The following is a 19,499-nucleotide window of genomic DNA, read 5'->3' on the forward strand; positions in this document are numbered from 1 at the left end:
TGTGGTATACACACACACACACGAATACTACTCAGCCATAAGAAAGAACTCAATATTGCCATTTGCACCAGGTAGAATCAAATGATGCTTCGACTTAAGTGGTTTGGTCCAAGTAGTAGAGGAAAAAAAATGGGGCTCTGAAATTAGACAGATGTAGATCCAAACACTGGTTCTAACTAACAGTAAATTATAATTTCTATGTTTCTCATCTATAAAGTGGAGTTAACATCAATCTATAGATATTACCATATACAATATAAGGCATTTATGGAATACAATGTATTTTAGAAAAATACTAGTTGTCCTTAAGCCTGTTACAGTTCTCTCCTTCAAGGTCTGATTCAGATACCATCTTCTATCAAGACCAAAATTCTCCAGTGAGAAAAAGTTTCTCCTACTCTCCTACAGCAACTATACTGATCCTTGGCTTTAGAGTTGTTTGTGATCATAACATTACCACTACTAGCAAGCTCCTTGGAAGCAAATCCTGTATCTTTTTTATCTTTCAATCTCAAGTTGTACCAAGTTCAGTAGATGTTTCCCAAATGGAATTTAAACCATTACGCATGAGAAACCTTAAGGAGAGAAGGATTTTACCATTTTTACAATAGAGATCTTCTTGGAGAACTTACTCTCCCATTAGATACTCTTTTCTACAAAGGAGCATTCCTAGTTTCTTTGAAGTGATCCTTTAGATATGATATGTTTAAGTGGTTCAAAATATCTAAATATTATCACCATGAGAACTATCATTTACCCAGGGCCTACAACATGACTTGCACTTTATATATATAATTATTAATCTTCAGAATAATTTTGCAGGTAAGAGTCATATCTATTTTATAAATAAATGTAAATTGAAAAGTTATATCATAGTTTGCTCTGGGCCATGAAGCAAATAATCTGGAATTTTAATTCAGACTCTAAAGCAAGGCCTTTCCACTATATAATGTCATGTTTCATGAATATGATTTATATATTATTAGACATTCACCTTAATGGAGTCTTATGCAAACTAAATATTGGTCAGCCTGACAAAGGAATATATTTTTAAAATCTAACCTTCAAATGTCCTTCGCCTGTGAGGAATTCAGAGTAGCCAGCATCAGTGGCCAGCAAACCTACAAACTGCATGCTGGGCCGTTGCTGAATAAAAGCTTCAACAGCCTTGTCTGTCACATGCTTCCTCCCAGAAACATCCAAGGAGACGAGGTTGGGCAGGATGTCCTTTTGTTCTAGTAACCGAAGAGCTATGTCTGATGTAAATTGTTTATCATCTGAAATATCAAGATGATTCAGATGTCTTAGTTCTCGAACAACATCCAGTATCTGGGTAGTTGTCATTTTTAAACATTTCAAGTGATGCATGGTTAGAGACTTGAGTCGGTCTTTGCAGGCCAGCAGAGCCGTGATGTCTGTGATCGAGGTATTAGAAATATCCAGGCTCTCTAATCTTGGCAATGAGGCAACTTCAGCCAGGTCTTCATTGTAAAAGAGAACATTGGTGATACTTAATGCTCGAAGGCCAGAAAGTCGGCTAAAGCACCGCTCATAAGGATCTTCGAGGGAGAGAGTTAATGAGTTCAGCACGAGGCACTGGAGATTTTGCTGGATCCATTTGTTACTGCCAAGCCCACTGATGATGTCTGTAATCGTGATGTCAGCATTCACACCTGTGGCATCAAGTTCCACTAACTTGTGGTGGCAGAAGGCTTTCCGGAAAGCAACAGCAGAGATTTTGGCTTTGCGAATGCAAGCTCGTTTTAAGCGCATCTGGTTGCCCCTAAAAATACCTACAGTTGCATCATTCAGGAGACCTAGGAAAAAACAAGCAGTACTTTAACTTCAAAAAATGGTTAAAGGATAGTTAAAATTTCCAGCATACTTTACACTTCCAAAGCATTACCATGTAACAGTATTTCATTTAATAGACATAACAATTCAGTGAGGTAAGAACGTGATTATCTACAATTTATAGATGAGTAAACTGGGGTTCTAAAAAAGTGGTCTTCCAAGAGCACAGAAATAGCACATGGCAGAATCAGGACTGTGTTAGGCATTACTGCTATTCACTAATATCTGGTTCTCCACCCATTACTAGACACATGCACAGTTGTATTTTCCAACCTATCCTTGGATTTAGATGGGGCTACATGCCCAGTTCTAGCCAAAGGTATACCAGACCCAAGTATCACAAAAGCAAAGAAAAGGAAGTAATTTACCATGCCTGGAGATCTGAAAAAGACTCCATGGAAGAGGTGATCCTTGAGACGGTCCTTCAAAGATGAAGGAAAAATTCAAAGATGGAGAAAGAAGCTGAGGGGAATTTATGAAGAATACAGGGGAAAACCTACATACAAGTGGGAACATGGTTGATTTCTGAAGCTTTACGTATGGAAGTGGGAAAAGACAAGGAATAAGGCTAGATCACTGAAAGATCAAGAGAAGAAAGCAGGCCAGCTAAAGATCTCGGGACACAAAGAACAATGCGGTGGAGTTCCTGGTTTTTTTCCCTGTGCCATATATCCCAGACTTAGGCTGGCAATTGGGAAATACCAACAAGCACACACAAAAACAGCTGCTCCCCTGCCGGGGCCACAAAATCTGCTCACTCTAGTCAAAGTACCAGGAAAAGGGCGGCCTAGCAAGAATAAATGTTTTTGTCCCCCCACTTGACTTCTGTTGATGCCAGAGACGTAGTGCTCCTCATTATGGCTATGCAGGGGGTTGGTGTTCTGGTTCATCATTAGGTCTCTAGTGTTTGACTGAAGTAAAGTGATTACTTTATCTCAGCACATTTGCTGATATGGATGAGGGTGTCAGAGACATAAACAAAAACCTCACCCTCATCCACACCAGCAAATGTCAAGAGGGGAACCTAGACTTTCACTCCTGCTATAACTAGTTGCCACAATCTCCCCACAGAGAAGTGTTAGGAGAAGGTCGAGTATGCAGCCAGGACTTCCATGTCCATCTGGCAGTAACGAGGTGCTTCTCCCTTTCCGAGCTGGGGTGGTATTAAAGGAAGTCTAGTGGAGAGTTGAGACTTCATCACTGCCCAACAGTAAGTAAGGAGGTCACCTCCCTACGACATGCTGTCAGTGGAGGCCAAATGAAGAAGAGAAATGAAGTACTCACACGGCTCTCAGCTAGGGAGGTTATCAGTAAAGAACTAGTGGGGAACCAGAACGCCAATACCCTGCAGAGCAGTAATGAGTAATGAGAAGCACTCAGTCTCAGGTGTCAACAGAAGTCAAGTGGGGAACAAGAATATTTATCCCAATCTGGCAATAATAGGGCACCTTCCACTGCTAGAGTGGTGTCAGAGACACAAACAAAAACAGCAGTCTCATAACACTATATCCAAAATGTCCAGATTTCAATAAAAATTCATCATACAAAGGACCAGTAAGATCTCAAAGTGAAAAAAGACGATAGATGTCAACACTGAAAAATCAGCAATGTTAAAATTATTCCATGAAGGTCTTAAAGGAGCCATCATAAAAATGCTTAATTGTGCAATTACAAACAAGCTTGAAACAAACAGAAAACAGAAAGCCTCAGAAAAGAAGTTATAAAGAAGAACCAAAGGAAAATTTTAGAATTGAAAAATACAATAATGGTTGCATTCGACAACAGAATAAAAGGAACAAAGGAAAGAATTAGTGAACTAAAAGATTTAAAAAAAAAAAAAATAGAAACTATCCAAATCTAAAGAACAGGGAAAAAAAACAGACTTAAAAAAAATTTGAACACAGCTATTTGTCACAGGAAGAGTGGAGGAATAGGGCAGGGTTGAAAAAGTATTTGAAGAAATGGCTACACACCTATTAAAATGGCTCAAATAAAAAAATAGTAATAACACCAAATGCTGGCAAGTACACAGAGAAACTGAGTCAGTCTTCTGTTGGTAAGAGTGTAAAATGGCATAGCCCTTCTGCAAACAGTGCAGCAGTTTTTAAAAACCTAAACATGCAACTACAATAGGACCCAACAGTAGCACTCCTGGGCATCTATCCCAAAGAAATGAAAACTTACATTCACATAAAAGACCTGTCCATGGATGACTATAGCACTACAATATTCATATGAGACATTACATTCTTAATAGCTAATAGTTAGATATTATATTAATAACAGCTAAACGGCATTATCTTTTTAGATGGTAAAATTCTTATTCTGATTCCTAGATCTTATACACACATTTCCTGGAAAATTTTTAGCAATGAGACAACAGATACAATGAGCAAAGAGTATGACAAGAGAATCATACAATGAAGTGAGTAAAACCCTTTAGTATCAGGCTTATTTTAATACGGACTGCTACCAATATCATTAATCCTTTGAATTGAGTAAATAAGTAAATTTTTTAAAACAAATTATTTTTTAAAATCATTGCACTATTAGAAGGCTTATATTAGCAATTTTGAATGCATTAATAAGAAACTATCTAGCAGTCCAGAGGTTTTTCTTTTGCAGTATCATTAGCAGTATCCACTCTTGACTATTTGAAGGTGGATATGATTTTTACAAAGAGATTAAAGAATTCGTGCATGTGATGAATAAGACAGGTAATCACATGGGGGAAACACAAATGGGGCAGCACACTATTTCTCTTGACCCTCACTTTCTTCATTTGAAGTCAGTTTGAAGAAAACTGGTAGAAAACACATTTTGATCAAGCATATAGCTTCCCAAAGACATACTCTGGAAGACAATTATTTAGTTATATGCACTTAAAAACTACTTTCATTATTTTATTCATATAAAGCATTCACCAGTGCCTGGTATATAATAAGCATTCAACAAATGTTAGCTGCTATTATTAATCAACAATAGTTATATTTCAAAAGGAATTGGGGAAAGTTAAAAACTTCAGTTAACATTTATTCTTTATTTACAAGACTAGTTATATGCACAAATATTTAAACTGAACTTGCTAAGTGTAATCATTAAATTGAGACCAGAAAGAAATGCTAGCACTAGCGTAACATTTTAAATCTTATTTGTAAGGGATCTTTCACTTAAATGTGGATAATACCTAATGAAATTTACCCTCATTCCTTCAGCAGGTTGGAAGAATCCAAAGAGACTACGGACTTGAGCAACTTTAGTGAAAACCAAGGAATTCAGACATCTTCTTCCTCCCACCCTTCCTTCAGACGCACTATCTGCATTTGTGTGTGCTCTCTCTTGTTTCTCTATATATAGACACACACACACATATATCAAATAATGGGATATACTTTTGCTGTGACTTTAAGTATATATAATACGTGTATGTGTGTTCAGTTGCTCAGTTGTGGCTGACTCTTTGCAACTGGCATGGACTGTAGCCCACCAGGCTTCCCAGTCCATGGAATTTTGCAGGCAAGAATACTGGAGTGGGTGCCATTTCCTCCTCCAGAGGATCTTCCCAACCCAGGGACCGAACCGAGTTTCCTCTGTCTCCTGCATTAGCAGGTGGACTCTTTACCACTGAGCCACCTGGGAAGTCCTTTCTAGTCCCTATATTTAGTAAAATGTAACAATTATAAACATATTTGAATGTATGTGTGGGCATATATATTTAAAGTCACAACAAAAGGGTATATACCATATTCAGCCATCCAGGAGCAAGAATACCTCTAATGTAGGAGTAGGAATGTTGTGCGGCAGTGAAAAGGAAACAGATTTAGAATAAAACAGATCTGCATTGGAACCAGGACTCTATCATTTACTAGCAGTGTGACTCTTAACAGGTTACTTCTCTGAACCTCAGTTTCCTTACCTGTATACGAACAGGATAAAAATAGCTACCTTAGGGACTTCCCTGGTGGTCCAGTGGTTAAGACTCCGTGCTCCCAATGCAGGGGGCACAGGTTCAGTCCCTGGTTGGGGAACTAGACCCCACAGGCTGCAATGAAAGCTCCCACACACAACAACTAAGACCTGGCACAGCTAAATAAATGAATAAATATTAAAAAAAAAAAAAAAAAAAAGAGCTACCTTGTAAGTTTTTGAGAAAATTCAAGAAAAGTATAAAATGCCTGGCACTAATATTATATGGAAGAGGCAGTTAATAAATGATAATTATCACTACTGCCATATTTATTCTACTTTATAGTTGTGGAAAAAATTGTATTTCTTACTTGTAAGAGTTTACACACCCTAAATATATAAAGGGATTGAATCTCTTTCAACTTAGAACTTATACATAAGTAACAAAATTCTCAATATATTGTGCATAATCAGAACTTCACAGATAAATCTTTCACAATTTATTTTCAGAATTTGTTTTTGAAGACAGAAGTAATACATTAGCTATGATTTCCTGTTTCAAAGATCAAAAGCATAAACTAGTTTTTCCATTATAACATTTATTGATTTTCTTGCTGCTGAATAACACTGTAAGGTATTTTAGACCAGCTGACTTCCAAACGGCTATTTTGGGAGAGAAGCTATTTTTGCCATGCGAATAGCTTCTCACAAAAACAAAATAGAAGAAACAAACAAAAAAAAAGGACTTGCCAGGTTAGAAAAGAAAATGCTTATTTAAATTATACTATAAGTGGCAAGGTAGGCAAAAATAAATGAATTCCTTTTCCTCAATTAGGTTTTTGTTATTTCTATGAAAATAATTAAATGGCCACAGCAGCACTTCAAAATCCAATGCTAATTAAAAGGGCATAATTTTTGTTTCCTCTGTTTATTTATTACCATGAAAAGCCATGGTCTGAAGTAGCCGATCAGCCACCTCCTGTGGGAATACGCCAGGTTCCTGCAGACACAATGTTCCATCTTGTCTTGCTGAGCAGAACTTCTCAAGGTGAGTAGTCAGGAAATTCAAGCAGATATCAAGTAAGGAATAAGGAGATGCCTCCTCCTTGGATCCCAGGAAGAAACAAAGGGAAAACCAAAGCCAACAAGTTAGTTTCCAGAAAAGTAGAGAACAAAAGATTCATTTACTTGTTCAACAAGTACTTTTATTCAAGTGTCTACCATGTGCAAGATACCATGTTAGGCAGTGGGAATACAACATATGATCCATGTTCTCAAGAAGCAGGAGAAGAGAAACATTTAAACACATTTTTACTAAAAGTCTATTAAATACTATAGTATAGGATATATTGGGTAGTCATGTAAACATACAGCAAGGATGGTTAGGGAAGATGGCACAGCAGAGAAATCTTCCTAAATTACCATCCCAGGACGCTCTACTGCTCAAAACATCAGTGGGATGCATGGGCCTGAACACAAAAGAAAAAAATCTTATCGATCGTTAAACTGATGATGCCCGAGTCCTTCCAAAATCTAGCCCCAATTTACTTTCCAACTTGATCTCCCACAAAACTCCCATCCCAACCTAACAATTCAAATATGATCAGTTTATTTGGAGGAAAGAATGTGCTACAGGTGTTACCCTCAAAAAAGAAAAAGGTTAACCCAGTTATTCCAATCTGAGGAATACAGAACTAATCAAATAAGCACAAAGATTTAAGTATAAGGGTTTTGATTACAGAAATAAACACTCTTTAAGGTCCCTAATAACAGTAATATAACTAAAATATAATTATAGCAGCTACCATCCATTAGGTGCTTTCTGTATGACTCTGCTGAGTGTTTAACATAAACTATCCATGATTTCAGTCATTCCTCACCCCTACTTTACTAAGTAGTGAAGCACTATTTTCATTTTTGTATAACTGAAAACTGGCTCAGAAAAGTAACATCTAAGTATTCTACACACAGTAACTGACAAAGTGTAACTTCAAATTAAAAACTGACTTAGGGGGACTTCTCTGGTGGTCCAGTGGATAAGACTCCGAGCTCCCAATGCAGGCGACCCAGGTTCGATCCCTGCCACAACGAAGACCTGATGCAGCCAAATAAATAAATAAAAATACCTTAAAAAAAAAATATGACTCAGGAACACAACTCTTAACCATATTAAACTGATACTACACATGTGACATTTTAATGGCTGAATAATATGCTGCCATTAAAAATTATAGTTCAAAGATATATTACGCAAATACAAAAATATTCATAATACAAGGTAAGTTTTTAAAAATACATAGTTTATAGAACTTCCTCAACCTGATAAAAGTCATCCATTCATTCTGATCCATTCATATCATGGATCAGAAGACAATATTTTTAAATTGATCTACATTCAGTACAATCCCTAAAAAATTCCAGCTTCTTTTTTTGCAGAAATTAACAAAACTGACCTAAAATTCATATGGAAATACAATGGACCTAGAATAACTGAAACAATCTCTGAAAAGAGCAACAAAGTTGGAAGACTCACACTTGTCAGTTTTAAAGCTTACTATAAAGCTACAGTAAAGAAAGCAGGATGGTACTCGCATAAAAACAGACACACAAACCAATGAGATAGAACTGGAAGATCAGAAATAAACTCCAATATTTACGGTCAGTTGACTTAAACAAGGCTGTCAAGACAATTCAATGGGGAAAAAAATAGGCTTTTCAACAAACAGTGCTGGGATAACTGGACATCTACATGCAAAAGGATGAACATGGGATCCTTCCTCATAGCACATATAAAAATTAACTCAAAATGGATCAAAGGCCCAAAGGTAAAAGTTAAAACTATTAGGTTCTTAGAAGAAAACATTGGTATAATCCTTCCTGGATTTGAACTGGTGAATGACTTCTTAAGACATGATATCAAAAGCACAAACAACCAAGGAAAAAAGCAGATAAACTGGACTTCATAAAAACAAAAAAACTTTTGCATCAAAAGTCATCATCAAGAAAGTGAAAAGAAAACCCAAAAAATGGGAGAAAATATTTGAAAATCATGTATCTATTAAGGGATTTATACCTAGATTATACAAATAATTCTTACAACTCAATTATAAAAAGACAACCCAAAAAATGTAAGTTTTAAAAAAAAAAAAAAGACAACCCAGAGTAAGGCAAAGGTCTAAATGGACATTTCTCCAAAGAAATACAAATCACCAAGAGTCATATGAAAGACATTCAACATCATTAGTTATCAGAAAACTGCAAATCAAAATCACAATGAAGTAATATCTCACACTTACTATTAAGGCTATAACCAAAAGACAGATAAAAACAAGTGTTGGTGAAGATGTGAAGAAACTGGAACTCTCATACCCTGCAAGTGGAAATGTAAAACGGTATAGCCACTTTGGAAAACAATCTAGCAGGGGCTTCCCTGGTGGCTCAGTGGTGAAGACTCCTGCCAATGCAGGAGACATGGGTTCAATCCCTGATCGGGGAAGATCCCACATGCAACTAAGCCCATGCACCACAACTATTCAGCCTGCCCACTAGAGCCCAGGAGACGCAACTACTGAACCCACATACCATAACTACTGAAGCCCGTGCATCATAGAGCCTGCAACAAGAGAAGCCACCATAATGAGAACCCCAGGCACTGCAACTAGAGAGTAGCCCCTGCTCTCCACAACTAGAGAAAAGCCCACACAGCAATAAAGACCCAGCACAGCCAAGAACAAATAAATTAAAATGTTTAAAAAATCTAGCAATTGCCATATAACCTTGCAATTCCACTAAGTATATACTTAAGAGAAATGAAAATGTAAATTACACAAAACTTGAACATAAATGTTTACAAAGGCTTTATTCATAATAGATGAAAAGTGGAAATGGCCTAATATCATCAACTTATGAATGGATAAACAAAACATGGTATACTTACACAATGAAACACTACTGCATTGCATTACGGAATCACAGATGGATCTCAGAAACATTATACTAAGTGAAAGAAGCCAGTCACAAAAGACCATATAATGCAGAATTCCATTTATATGGAATGTCCAGAATAGGCAAATCTATACAGACAGAAAGATTAGTGGATGCCTAGAGCTAATGGAGAGGAACGGTTGTAGGAAAATGAGAAGTAAATGCTAATGGGTACATAGTTCTTTTTGAAATTGAAATATTGAAATATTTGAAAATATTCTGAAATTGACTGTGTAGTTGCACAACTATGAGTATATCAAAAACCGAATTGGGTACACTTCAAATGGGTGAACTGAATGGTATGTGAATTATATATCAATAAAGTTGTCACAAAAATTATTTACAAAACTATAAATATGAAACTGAAATAAATACATCAAAATATTAACAGTAGTTAACTCTGGGTAAATTGCTAGCAGTTATTATATATGATATGACCTGCCTCTTGAGAAATCTGTATGCAGGTCAGAAAGCAACAGTTAGAACTGGACATGGAACAAAGATTGGTTCCAAATAGGAAAAGGGGTATGTCAAGGCTGTATAATGTCACCCTGCCTATTTAACTTATATGCAGAGTACATCACGAGAAACGCTGGGCTGGAGGAAGCACAAGCTGGAATCAAGATTGCTGGGAGAAATATCAATAACGTCAGATATGCAGTGACACCCCCCTTATGGCAGAAAGTGAAGAACTAAAGAGCCTCCTGATGGAAGTGAAAGAGGAGACTAAAAAAGTTGGCTTAAAATTCAACATTCAGAAAACTAAGATCATGGCATCTGGTCCCATCACTTCCTGGCAAATAGATGGGGAAACACTGGAAACAGTGACAGACTTTATTTTCTTGGGCTCCAAAATCACTGCAGATGGTGACTGCAGCCATGAAATTAAAAGATGCTTGCTCATTGGAAGGAAAGTTATGACCAACCTAGACAGTATATTAAAAAGCAGAGACATTACTTTGCCAACAAAGGTCCGTCTAGTCAAAGCTACGGTTTTTCCAATAGTCACGTATAGATGTTAGAGTTGGACTATAAAGAAAGCTGAACACAGAAGAATTGATGCTTTTGAACTGTGGTGTTAGAGAAGACTCTTGAGAGTCCCTTGGACTGCAAGGAGATCCAACCAGTCAATACTAAAGGAAATCAGTCCTGAATATCCATTGGAAGGACTGATGTTGAAGATGAAATTCCAATACTTTTGTTAGGGGAAGCACACTGATTGAAACCGCCCACCCTGGCCAGGCACCATAGTAACCATTTGCATGAGTTGTTTTATGGCAGGAGATCCTGATAAGGAATACAGAACTAATAGGCCACCACCAGCTGGAAGAGTTCGGGAAAGATCGGAAGAGTTCGGGAAAGATCGAGAGGAGACACTACCTGTCCGTCCACTTCCCAGAATCCCTCTTGCTAGCATCCATCTTGGCTGAGCGATGCGTGCGCCACCAGGAAAGACTGTGAATTAGAATGATTGGCCAAAGACCACCCGGAAACTAATCCCATCACCATAAAACCCAAGACTGTGAGCCACGCGGCAGAGCAGTTCTCCTGGGTTCCCTTACCTACTGCTCTCCACCCGGGTGCCCTTTCCCAATAAAATCTCTTGCTTTGTCAGCATGTGTCTCCTCGGACAATTCATTTCCGAGTGTTAGACAAGAGCCCAGTTTCGGACCCTGGTAGGGGTCCCCCTTCCTGCAACACTTTGGCCACCTGATGAGAAGAACTGACTCATTGGAAAAGACCCTGATGCTGGGAAAGATTGAAGCCGTGGGGGAGAGGGGGATGACAGAGGATGAGATGGTTGGATGGCATCACCGACTCAACGGACAAGAGTTTGAGTAAACTCCGGGAGTTGGTGATGGACAGGGAGGCCTGGCGTGCTGCAGTCCATGGGGTGGCAAAGAGTCGGACACAACTGAGCAACTGAACTGAACTGAACTGATCTTATATGAATAAATCAAATTTTCTATATACCATGTGATTTCTAGAATTAAAAGTTATTAAAAGTTACATATTTTACAGTTTACAAAGTGCTTTCACACTGACACATTTGATATTGTAATAACTGAGTAAAGTGGACAACAAAGATATTATTTATAAGATGAGAAAACAGACTTCACAAAAGTTAAATGGTTGGCCCAATGTAACAGAGGCTGTGAGCTACCAACCATGAAATTTGGTCTTCTTTTCTTCCATGTTAATAAACCTTTTATTTTTACTTGGGCATAGGACCATCTGTAACAAAGGTCATATACCCCTGTCTTCTCTGCAGCCAGATATAGCTAGAACACATAAGAAAAAGTTCAGAGGAAGTAATTCTTCAAATTCAACTTCTGCATCATAGAATTTTGCATTTTCTGTCTTACTTCCTGTGTTGTAAGTATGAATTCTTCCTGCTTTTTCTACTCTTCACTGTACCATCTTTCTAAATGTTTACAATTCATCACCCAGATGAAACAAACTACCCTCTGACCTCAGTTGGTACGTTTCAAAATAATCATTTATTTTACAAAAGAAAATGAATGAAAGTTGGGTAACTGTCAGAGATGAGACATGAACTCTCTGGGTACATAATTTTTAGAAGTCATTTTAACAGAACAAACCCAGGGAAGTAATATATGAACACTCAGAATACTGAAATAATCATTCTAAAAAATTTTTTCCAATTGATAAAATATGTCCACAAACAAAAACAATTTTTTCACCCCCACGAATTTTTCCTTTTCAGAGAAAACTTCACCTTATCTCTATGTTAATTCCTATTAGTAAGCATAATAATACTGTTCTAGTCAGCTGCTCTTCTATTGGGCAGTACATGTGCCTAATAGTTAACCACCCGGGCTTTGGAACTAGAGTGCAAATCCCAACTTTTCATTTGCTAACTGTGTGACATTACACAAGTTATCTAAACTTCCTGCTCCTCAGTTTTCTCATCTTATAATGCAGATAATAATAATGCCTTCTTCATAAAGTTGTTGTGAGGATTCAATGAGATAAATAGAAACAAAAGAACTCAGAATAATGCCAGTATGTCTGGAAACACCGCTTGCAAGGGTCACAGTCAGGATTCAGACCCAGGAAATGTAGCTCCAAGAGCCTATGCCCTTATCCAGCATAATATACTATCTTTCAGCTTTATATACAAATTCTAAATATGTTATCTCACCTGATACTGAAAGCAGTTATGTGATGTGAACAAGGAAAATCATCTTCATTTAAAGAAAAACAAGAGAGAGGTTATATATATCAAGCCAGTGACAAAACTAGAACTGTACTCAGGTTATCTGAGATCTCCTCCAAAAACTATACTGCCATCTGTGATTCCTCAAATTCCGTATTTTAAGCAAACACAGAAGTATTGAGAGATCAGTAATTTTAATTTTATTATTATTATTATTATTGGCCACATCAAGGCGTGAGTTCCCCACCCTGGGACTGAAGCTGGGCTATGGTGAAAAGTGAAAGTACCTTCTAACCACTAGAATTTCCAGGGAATTCCCTTTATTTTAAATAGACAACCGCAGCAAAGGACTAACAAAGAAAGGATAAAGCAGAAGCCGAAATTCGGTGTCTAAACAATTCATCTCTTGAAAATTCCTGCTCAGGGAGATTTTTCCCTTCATCAATTAGGCATAATACTCCAGGCAAGGCAAAAACAAAGCTCCTACCAGAAAAAAAGCAGGAGGGAGAGGAGGCCAAGTCTGATTTCGTTTGGATCATAAGGTAATCCACACAGTTCAAAGACTACATTTCTAGGAAGAACAAACGAGAAAAGTCTTTTTAATTAACTGAAATGGCTTCTACTCAATCTGGACCAATCCAACTCTTCACTGCATAGCTTTTATCCTATCACTCTTCTAAAAAAATTTCAAAGGTTCCGTATCATCCATAACCACAGTTCTCATGTTTGGAACACATTTCAAGAGGCTCCCCAGCAGGAGTGTGCCATGGGATTAAATCTACAGTATTAACTTGACACTTTTTTTTAATTAAAGAAAACAATTTTATAGAATAGATAAATGAACTTCATAAATAAATAAATGGAGTGGGCTATATGGTTTAGCTGTATTTCCAAATGTTACCTTCTGTTTTTTTGTAAAGCTTAAAGATTTGCTGGAGCTCCCTGGGGACTAGGTTCTGGACGGAGGGGCACTGCATTTTGCATAGCACTGGAAACACAGGTGGAGGGGAAAGAAACCTGGGTGAGTGTGTTTAGAACATCAAACACACTCAAAGATTATTTGAGGGGATAAGAGTATGGGAGGTTGGGGGAAAGGGAACCAAGTTATGTAACTAATAAATAAAAATATTTTTGTACTGAAACAAATGTATTAAGTAAAAGGCAAAAAAACTGCATGAATTTTAAGATAAAACACAAAATTATCAAGAAATTACTATCTGTAACACTGGTTTCAAGTAAACCCGTTTTCTATCTCCCAGGAAATCAAGTTTCCTCTGATGTAGGAAGTTGGCAAAGAGACCTAGAGAATAAAATATAAACATTACAGCAAGGTATCCAAAACCTTTACTAACTGGTTCCAGCCTTCCTTCCCAGCCTCATTTTCTACTGTTCCCTTCTTCCTCTAAACATGTTACTAAATAGATACACAAAACTGAATGTTCCCTAATGCAACCTACTATTTACCATCTCTTCCTAAGCACTGTATCAAGCATTTTCACATCTCTAAAACTTTAGATGAGTCCTTCTCTGTGGCAAAATCTGACACATCCTTCAGCAATCAGTCAAACCTCACTAGTTCTATGATGCCCTTCCTAATTTCCAGGGCAGAATTAATTTTACTCAGCACCTGGGAGATTAATCTGCACCATTATCTATTAGCTGCTGCTGCTAAGTCGCTCCAGCCCTGCTAGCTACTATGTATTGAATGACAGCAGTGTGGGGACAGGTGCAATCCAGCAACTTTACATATACATTTGCAATCTTCAGAACAACCTGCTTTGAACAAAACAGGTAAACTAAGGCTCAGAAAGATTAATTTACTGTGAAAGAGAAAAGAGCCAGCAGAAGGCAGAGCAAGAATAAAAATTACAAGGGCTATCATTGTAGTGACACGCGCACACACACACATTTTTCATGAAACACTGTCTCAGATCCTGCTTCACAGCTCTTTAGATACATGAGCTCTTTGAATTTCTAGGTTCTATGAATCAAGCACCATTACAATATACATTTTAATGAAGAAACTGAGGTTTAGGCTAAAGAAAAAAAACACATATAGATATACACACACATGGCCAGCATGTTGATAAACTGGAACTCCAACTAAAAAATGAGGCCAAACCTATATTTTCAAGCTCTTAAACCACTATACTATAATAATATCATAATCATAGGGCTTTGTTTGTTCATATATGCTATGTACTATATGCAATAAACTATGCTAAGTACATTACATATATAATTCCATTTCCTTCTCATTAAAATTGTACCAGTATCCCCTATTCTATGAAGACACTGAAACTTAAGGAGTTATTAATTTGCCAGGATGATACAGCTAATAGGTGCCAAAGCCAGGATTAGACCCCAGGCAATCTGATTCCAGAGTTAAGGCTGTGCTTCTACCACTACATAAGCTGCTCTTTATTTCTGACTCCAAAGGCAGTTTCTTTTATAATTTCTGTTACACTATAGTTATTTATGACTGTACCTGTCTCCCCTACTAGATCATGATGCTCTTCAAGTTCAAGGAACATATTAACCCTTTTTGTATATCCTTAGCACCCAGCACACTCCTTGATATTTACATGTTAAAAGAGAAAGAGTTCAAATTGGAATAGTGGTAAAGAGATTTGCCCAGAGTCACACTATTTGTAAGAAGAGGGACAAAGATGTAACCCTGCTGCTACTGCTGCTGCTAAGTCGCTTCAGTCGTGTCCGACTCTGCGTGACCCCATAGATGGCAGCCCACCAGGCTTCCCCGACCCTGGGATTCTCCACGCAAGAACACTGGAGAGGGTTGCCAATTCCTTCTCCAATGCATGAAAGTGAAAAGTGAAAGTGAAGTCACTCAGTCGTGTCCGACTCTTCAAGACCCCATGGATTGCAGCCCACCAGGCTCCTCCATCCATGGGATTTTCCAGGCAAGAGTACTGGAGTGGGTTGCCATTGCCTTCTCTGGATGTAACCTTAAATCTTCTTATTATGAAGTCTGTATCTTTTCCACTATAATATGTGAGAGACATAGGTTCGATCTCTGGGTCGGGAAGATTCTCTGGAGAAGGAAATGGCAATCTTCTCTAGTATTCTTGCCTGGAGAATCCAATACACAGAGGAGCCTGGTGGGCTACAGTCCACAGGGTCACAAAGAGTCTGACACCACTGAAGGGACAGCACGCACGCACCCCCGCTTACCATGTGCTCAGCTGCTATAGTCTGTCCAACTCTTTGAGACCCCATGGATGGTAGCCCTTTTGTTCCCAGGATTACCCCGCAAGAATACTGGAGTAGGTTGCCATTTCCTCCTCCAGGGCCTCTTCCCCACTCAGTGATCAAACCTGAGTTTCCTGCAGCTCCAGCATTGGCAGGTGGGATTCTTTACCACTGAGCCACCTGGGAAGCCCCATACTTTACCATACTCAGAACACTTATCAGTTTGGCACTGGCATAAATGCCAAAAAACAACTTGGGGACCAGCTGGTTGTTACAGTGACTCACACTAGTGGTGATAATGCTGTGGATTAGGGTAGAAGCAAGGAAAATGGGGGGAAAAAAAAACAAAAACAAAGTGAAAAACAATTTGAAGGAAGAATTGACAAGATGCAGTAAGTGACCAAACAGGAAACAGGTGCTGATTTCTGAATTCCCAGTGCCTAGCATAATGCCTCAGAGAAGGCAATGGCACCCCACTCCAGTACTCTTGCCTGGGAAATCCCATGGACGGAGGAGCCTGGTGGGCTGCAGTCCGTGGGGTCGTGAAGAGTCGGACTCGACTGAGCAACTTCCCTTTCACTTTTCACTTTCATGCCTTGGAGAAGGAAATGTCAACCCACTCCAGTGTTCTCGCCTAGAGAATCCCAGGGATGGCGGAGCCTGGTGGGCTGCCGTCTATGGGGTCACAAAGAGTCAGACACAACTGAAGTGACTTCGCAGCAGCAGCAGCAGCATAATGCCTGGAGAAGGAAATGGCAGCCCACTCCAGTTTTCTTGCCTGGAGAATCCCAGGGATTGGGGAGCCTGGTGGGTTGCCATCTCTGGGGCCGCACAGGGTCGGACGTGACTGAAGCGACTTAGCAGCAGCAGCAGCATAATGCCGGAGAAGGCAATGGCACCCCACTCCAGTACTCTTGCCTGGAAAATCCCATGGATGGAGGAGCCTGGTGGGCTGCAATCCATGGGGTCTCGAAGAGTTGGACATGACTGAGCGACTTCACTTTCACTTTTCACTTTCATGCATTGGAGAAGGAAATGGCAACCCACTCCATTGTTCTTGCCTGGAGAACCCCAGGGACGGCGGAGCCTGGTGGGCTGCTGTCTATGGGGTCACACAGAGTCAGACACAAGTGAAGTGACTTAGCAGCAGCAGCAGCAGCATAATGCCTGGCACTCTCCTAGATACTCGAGTGTTCTCTGGACTGACCAGCATTCCTACAGAATCCTTTTGACATGTATTTGGCTCTCATAGCAGACTTGTGGAGCTGGTATAATAGACACTATTTTGTATATGAGGATACTGGAGGTCAGAAAGAACAATGTACCCAAGTTCATCGAATTAAAAACGTAGCAGAATTAGGCCTTGAACCAACATATTTAATTCTAATTTTTCCTATTCCATAGAGTGCTCTCAGATGAAGGAGGGAAATGGGTAGAAAACAGAGAAATTGAGGTTTAAAAAAAAATAAAACACGCCATGATTTAAAGTAGTCGTTAACCAAGTGTGTGTGTATAGAAACAGCACAGATAAGCACACAAGATAAAATGCTAACATTTGGAGAATCTGGGTGAATGTCTATATGAGAATTCATGTTATTTCTACAACTTTTTAAAGTCTGAAATTGTCAAAAAAAAGTTAGAAAATAAAAAATGAAATAGGAATTAACACTCCCATGATCTCACTGACAAGACTGAAAAGAAGACAAGGCAAAACTTATTTCCTCAAGGGAATTTGTTATGGCTGTGAAGAGTCTGTCTGCTTAGGTAAGGTAAGGACAGAAAAGGAACTAAAAATGCTTCTGTGAAAGAAGTGAGCTGAATATACAGATTTAAATATCACCCCCTACTGGTGACAGCTGAGTCACAGAAGAGATAAATTCTCAGAGGAGTGATCAGACAGGATAACTAAGCCCTGTAATTAACTATCACATGTAGAGCAGGCAGAATGACGTGGTCCCTCAACAGTGGCTGAAAAAATATCCTATGGAAAACAGGAAAAATAACAACAATCTGAAAGAACAGCACAGCTCTTTAATTTTTTTTAACATGGTGTTTTCTAGAACTGGATAAAATCCTGACATTGTGAATCATTCAAATTAAGTATACCCTCAAATTGGTCCTCTCAAATACTGCTGCTTAAAGTATAAATTGTCACAATTTCTCTGGATATAAAAGACTTAACTACAATCTTAAAAACACCCAGTCCCTGGATCCAGGGCCTCATCTAAGAATTTACCAGAAACAAAAAAGAAAAAAATCTTAAAAAAAGGGGGTGGGGGGTGGGGATAACCAGAGATGTTAACAAAGGAATTTGCACAAAGAGACTTATTCACAGTTTTTCTAAACTCCCCCCTAAAATACATATACAAATTCTAAAATAGGGGGGAAACGGCAAGCAAATTATGGTATATCAACTATACAGATAATTACATAATAATAAGTTTATGAGTAACTCTTTTTTAGAACCCAGTCTTTAAAGTATCTTTTTCACATTTTATTCTGAAATGATGAAACAACAAAAAGTTGTTCAATTTCAATTATGTGTATGTGTGAGAAGGATACAATGTCAAAGCTATTTTTATTTTTTGTCTCTAAACTTCATTTCTGGAAAAAAATTTTACTTCTTAGATATGTGTTATGTGAATTCTTAAATGAATTTTTCCAGCAGTAGAGTAATAATTTTTGTTCAGAATTCAAGTTTTCTTGAGTTAAAATCAAACACCTTTGAGTTTGCTTGGGCTAAGTTTTTCTGTTGTTTTTTTTTTCCCCAAACTTTAAACTTTTTACTTTGTATTTGGATATAGCCAATTAACAATATTGTGGCAGTTTCAGGTGAAGAGCTAAGGGACTCAGCCATGCACATACATGTATCCATTCTCCCCCCAACCCCCTTCCCATCCAGGCTGGCCCATAATACAGAGTAGAGCACTGTATATGTGCTATACAGTAGATCTTTGTTGGTTAAAGACAGTAAAATGCTAAGAATAAAGTTAATCTAAGCTAAATAAAAACTGTATATGCAGCAAGATTTCAAGGAAACATCTATACAGCCATAGGATTCCCTTGTGGCTCAGCTGGTAAAGAATCAGCCTGCAATGCAGGAGACTGGGTTCGATCCCTGGGTTAGGAAGATCCCCTGAAGAAGGGAACGGCTACCCACTCCAGTATTCTGGCCTGGAGAATTCCATGGACTGTATAGTCCATGGGGTCGCAAAGAGTCGGACACGACTGAGCAAATTTCAGAAGATTATATAGCTACTTCTAAACTAAACAATGTTATAGCAAACCTATAAAGAAGAGCAAGGGAAAGATTTAAAATTAAAAAGGATAGTGGATACTTTGGGGGTGGGTGGAAGTAGCATAA

At 38.4% G+C, this 19,499-nt stretch overlaps 1 protein-coding gene across 3 annotated transcripts in view; it reads right to left on the reverse strand.

Annotated features, from left to right (window-relative positions):
* ZYG11B (zyg-11 family member B, cell cycle regulator) overlaps window positions 1-19,499 on the reverse strand; it is a 74,888-nt gene that overhangs the window by 40,485 nt on the left and 14,904 nt on the right. Inside the window, exons 1-3 of one of the 3 annotated variants that reach the window (XM_043461305.1) lie at window positions 7,132-7,239; window positions 6,700-6,865; window positions 1,063-1,817 (exon numbers count right to left, since the gene is read on the reverse strand). In XM_043461305.1, coding sequence (XP_043317240.1) covers window positions 1,063-1,817; window positions 6,700-6,712 — 768 coding nt within the window. In that variant the 5' untranslated portion in view covers window positions 6,713-6,865; window positions 7,132-7,239. Of the gene's footprint in view, window positions 1-1,062; window positions 1,818-6,699; window positions 6,866-7,131; window positions 7,240-19,499 lie in introns of those variants that run through there. The other 2 variants (XM_043461304.1, XM_043461306.1) reach the window with 2 other exon arrangements.

The sequence above is a fragment of the Cervus canadensis genome, chromosome 2 (assembly GCF_019320065.1).
Source record: "Cervus canadensis isolate Bull #8, Minnesota chromosome 2, ASM1932006v1, whole genome shotgun sequence".
Taxonomy (NCBI): domain Eukaryota; kingdom Metazoa; phylum Chordata; class Mammalia; order Artiodactyla; family Cervidae; genus Cervus; species Cervus canadensis.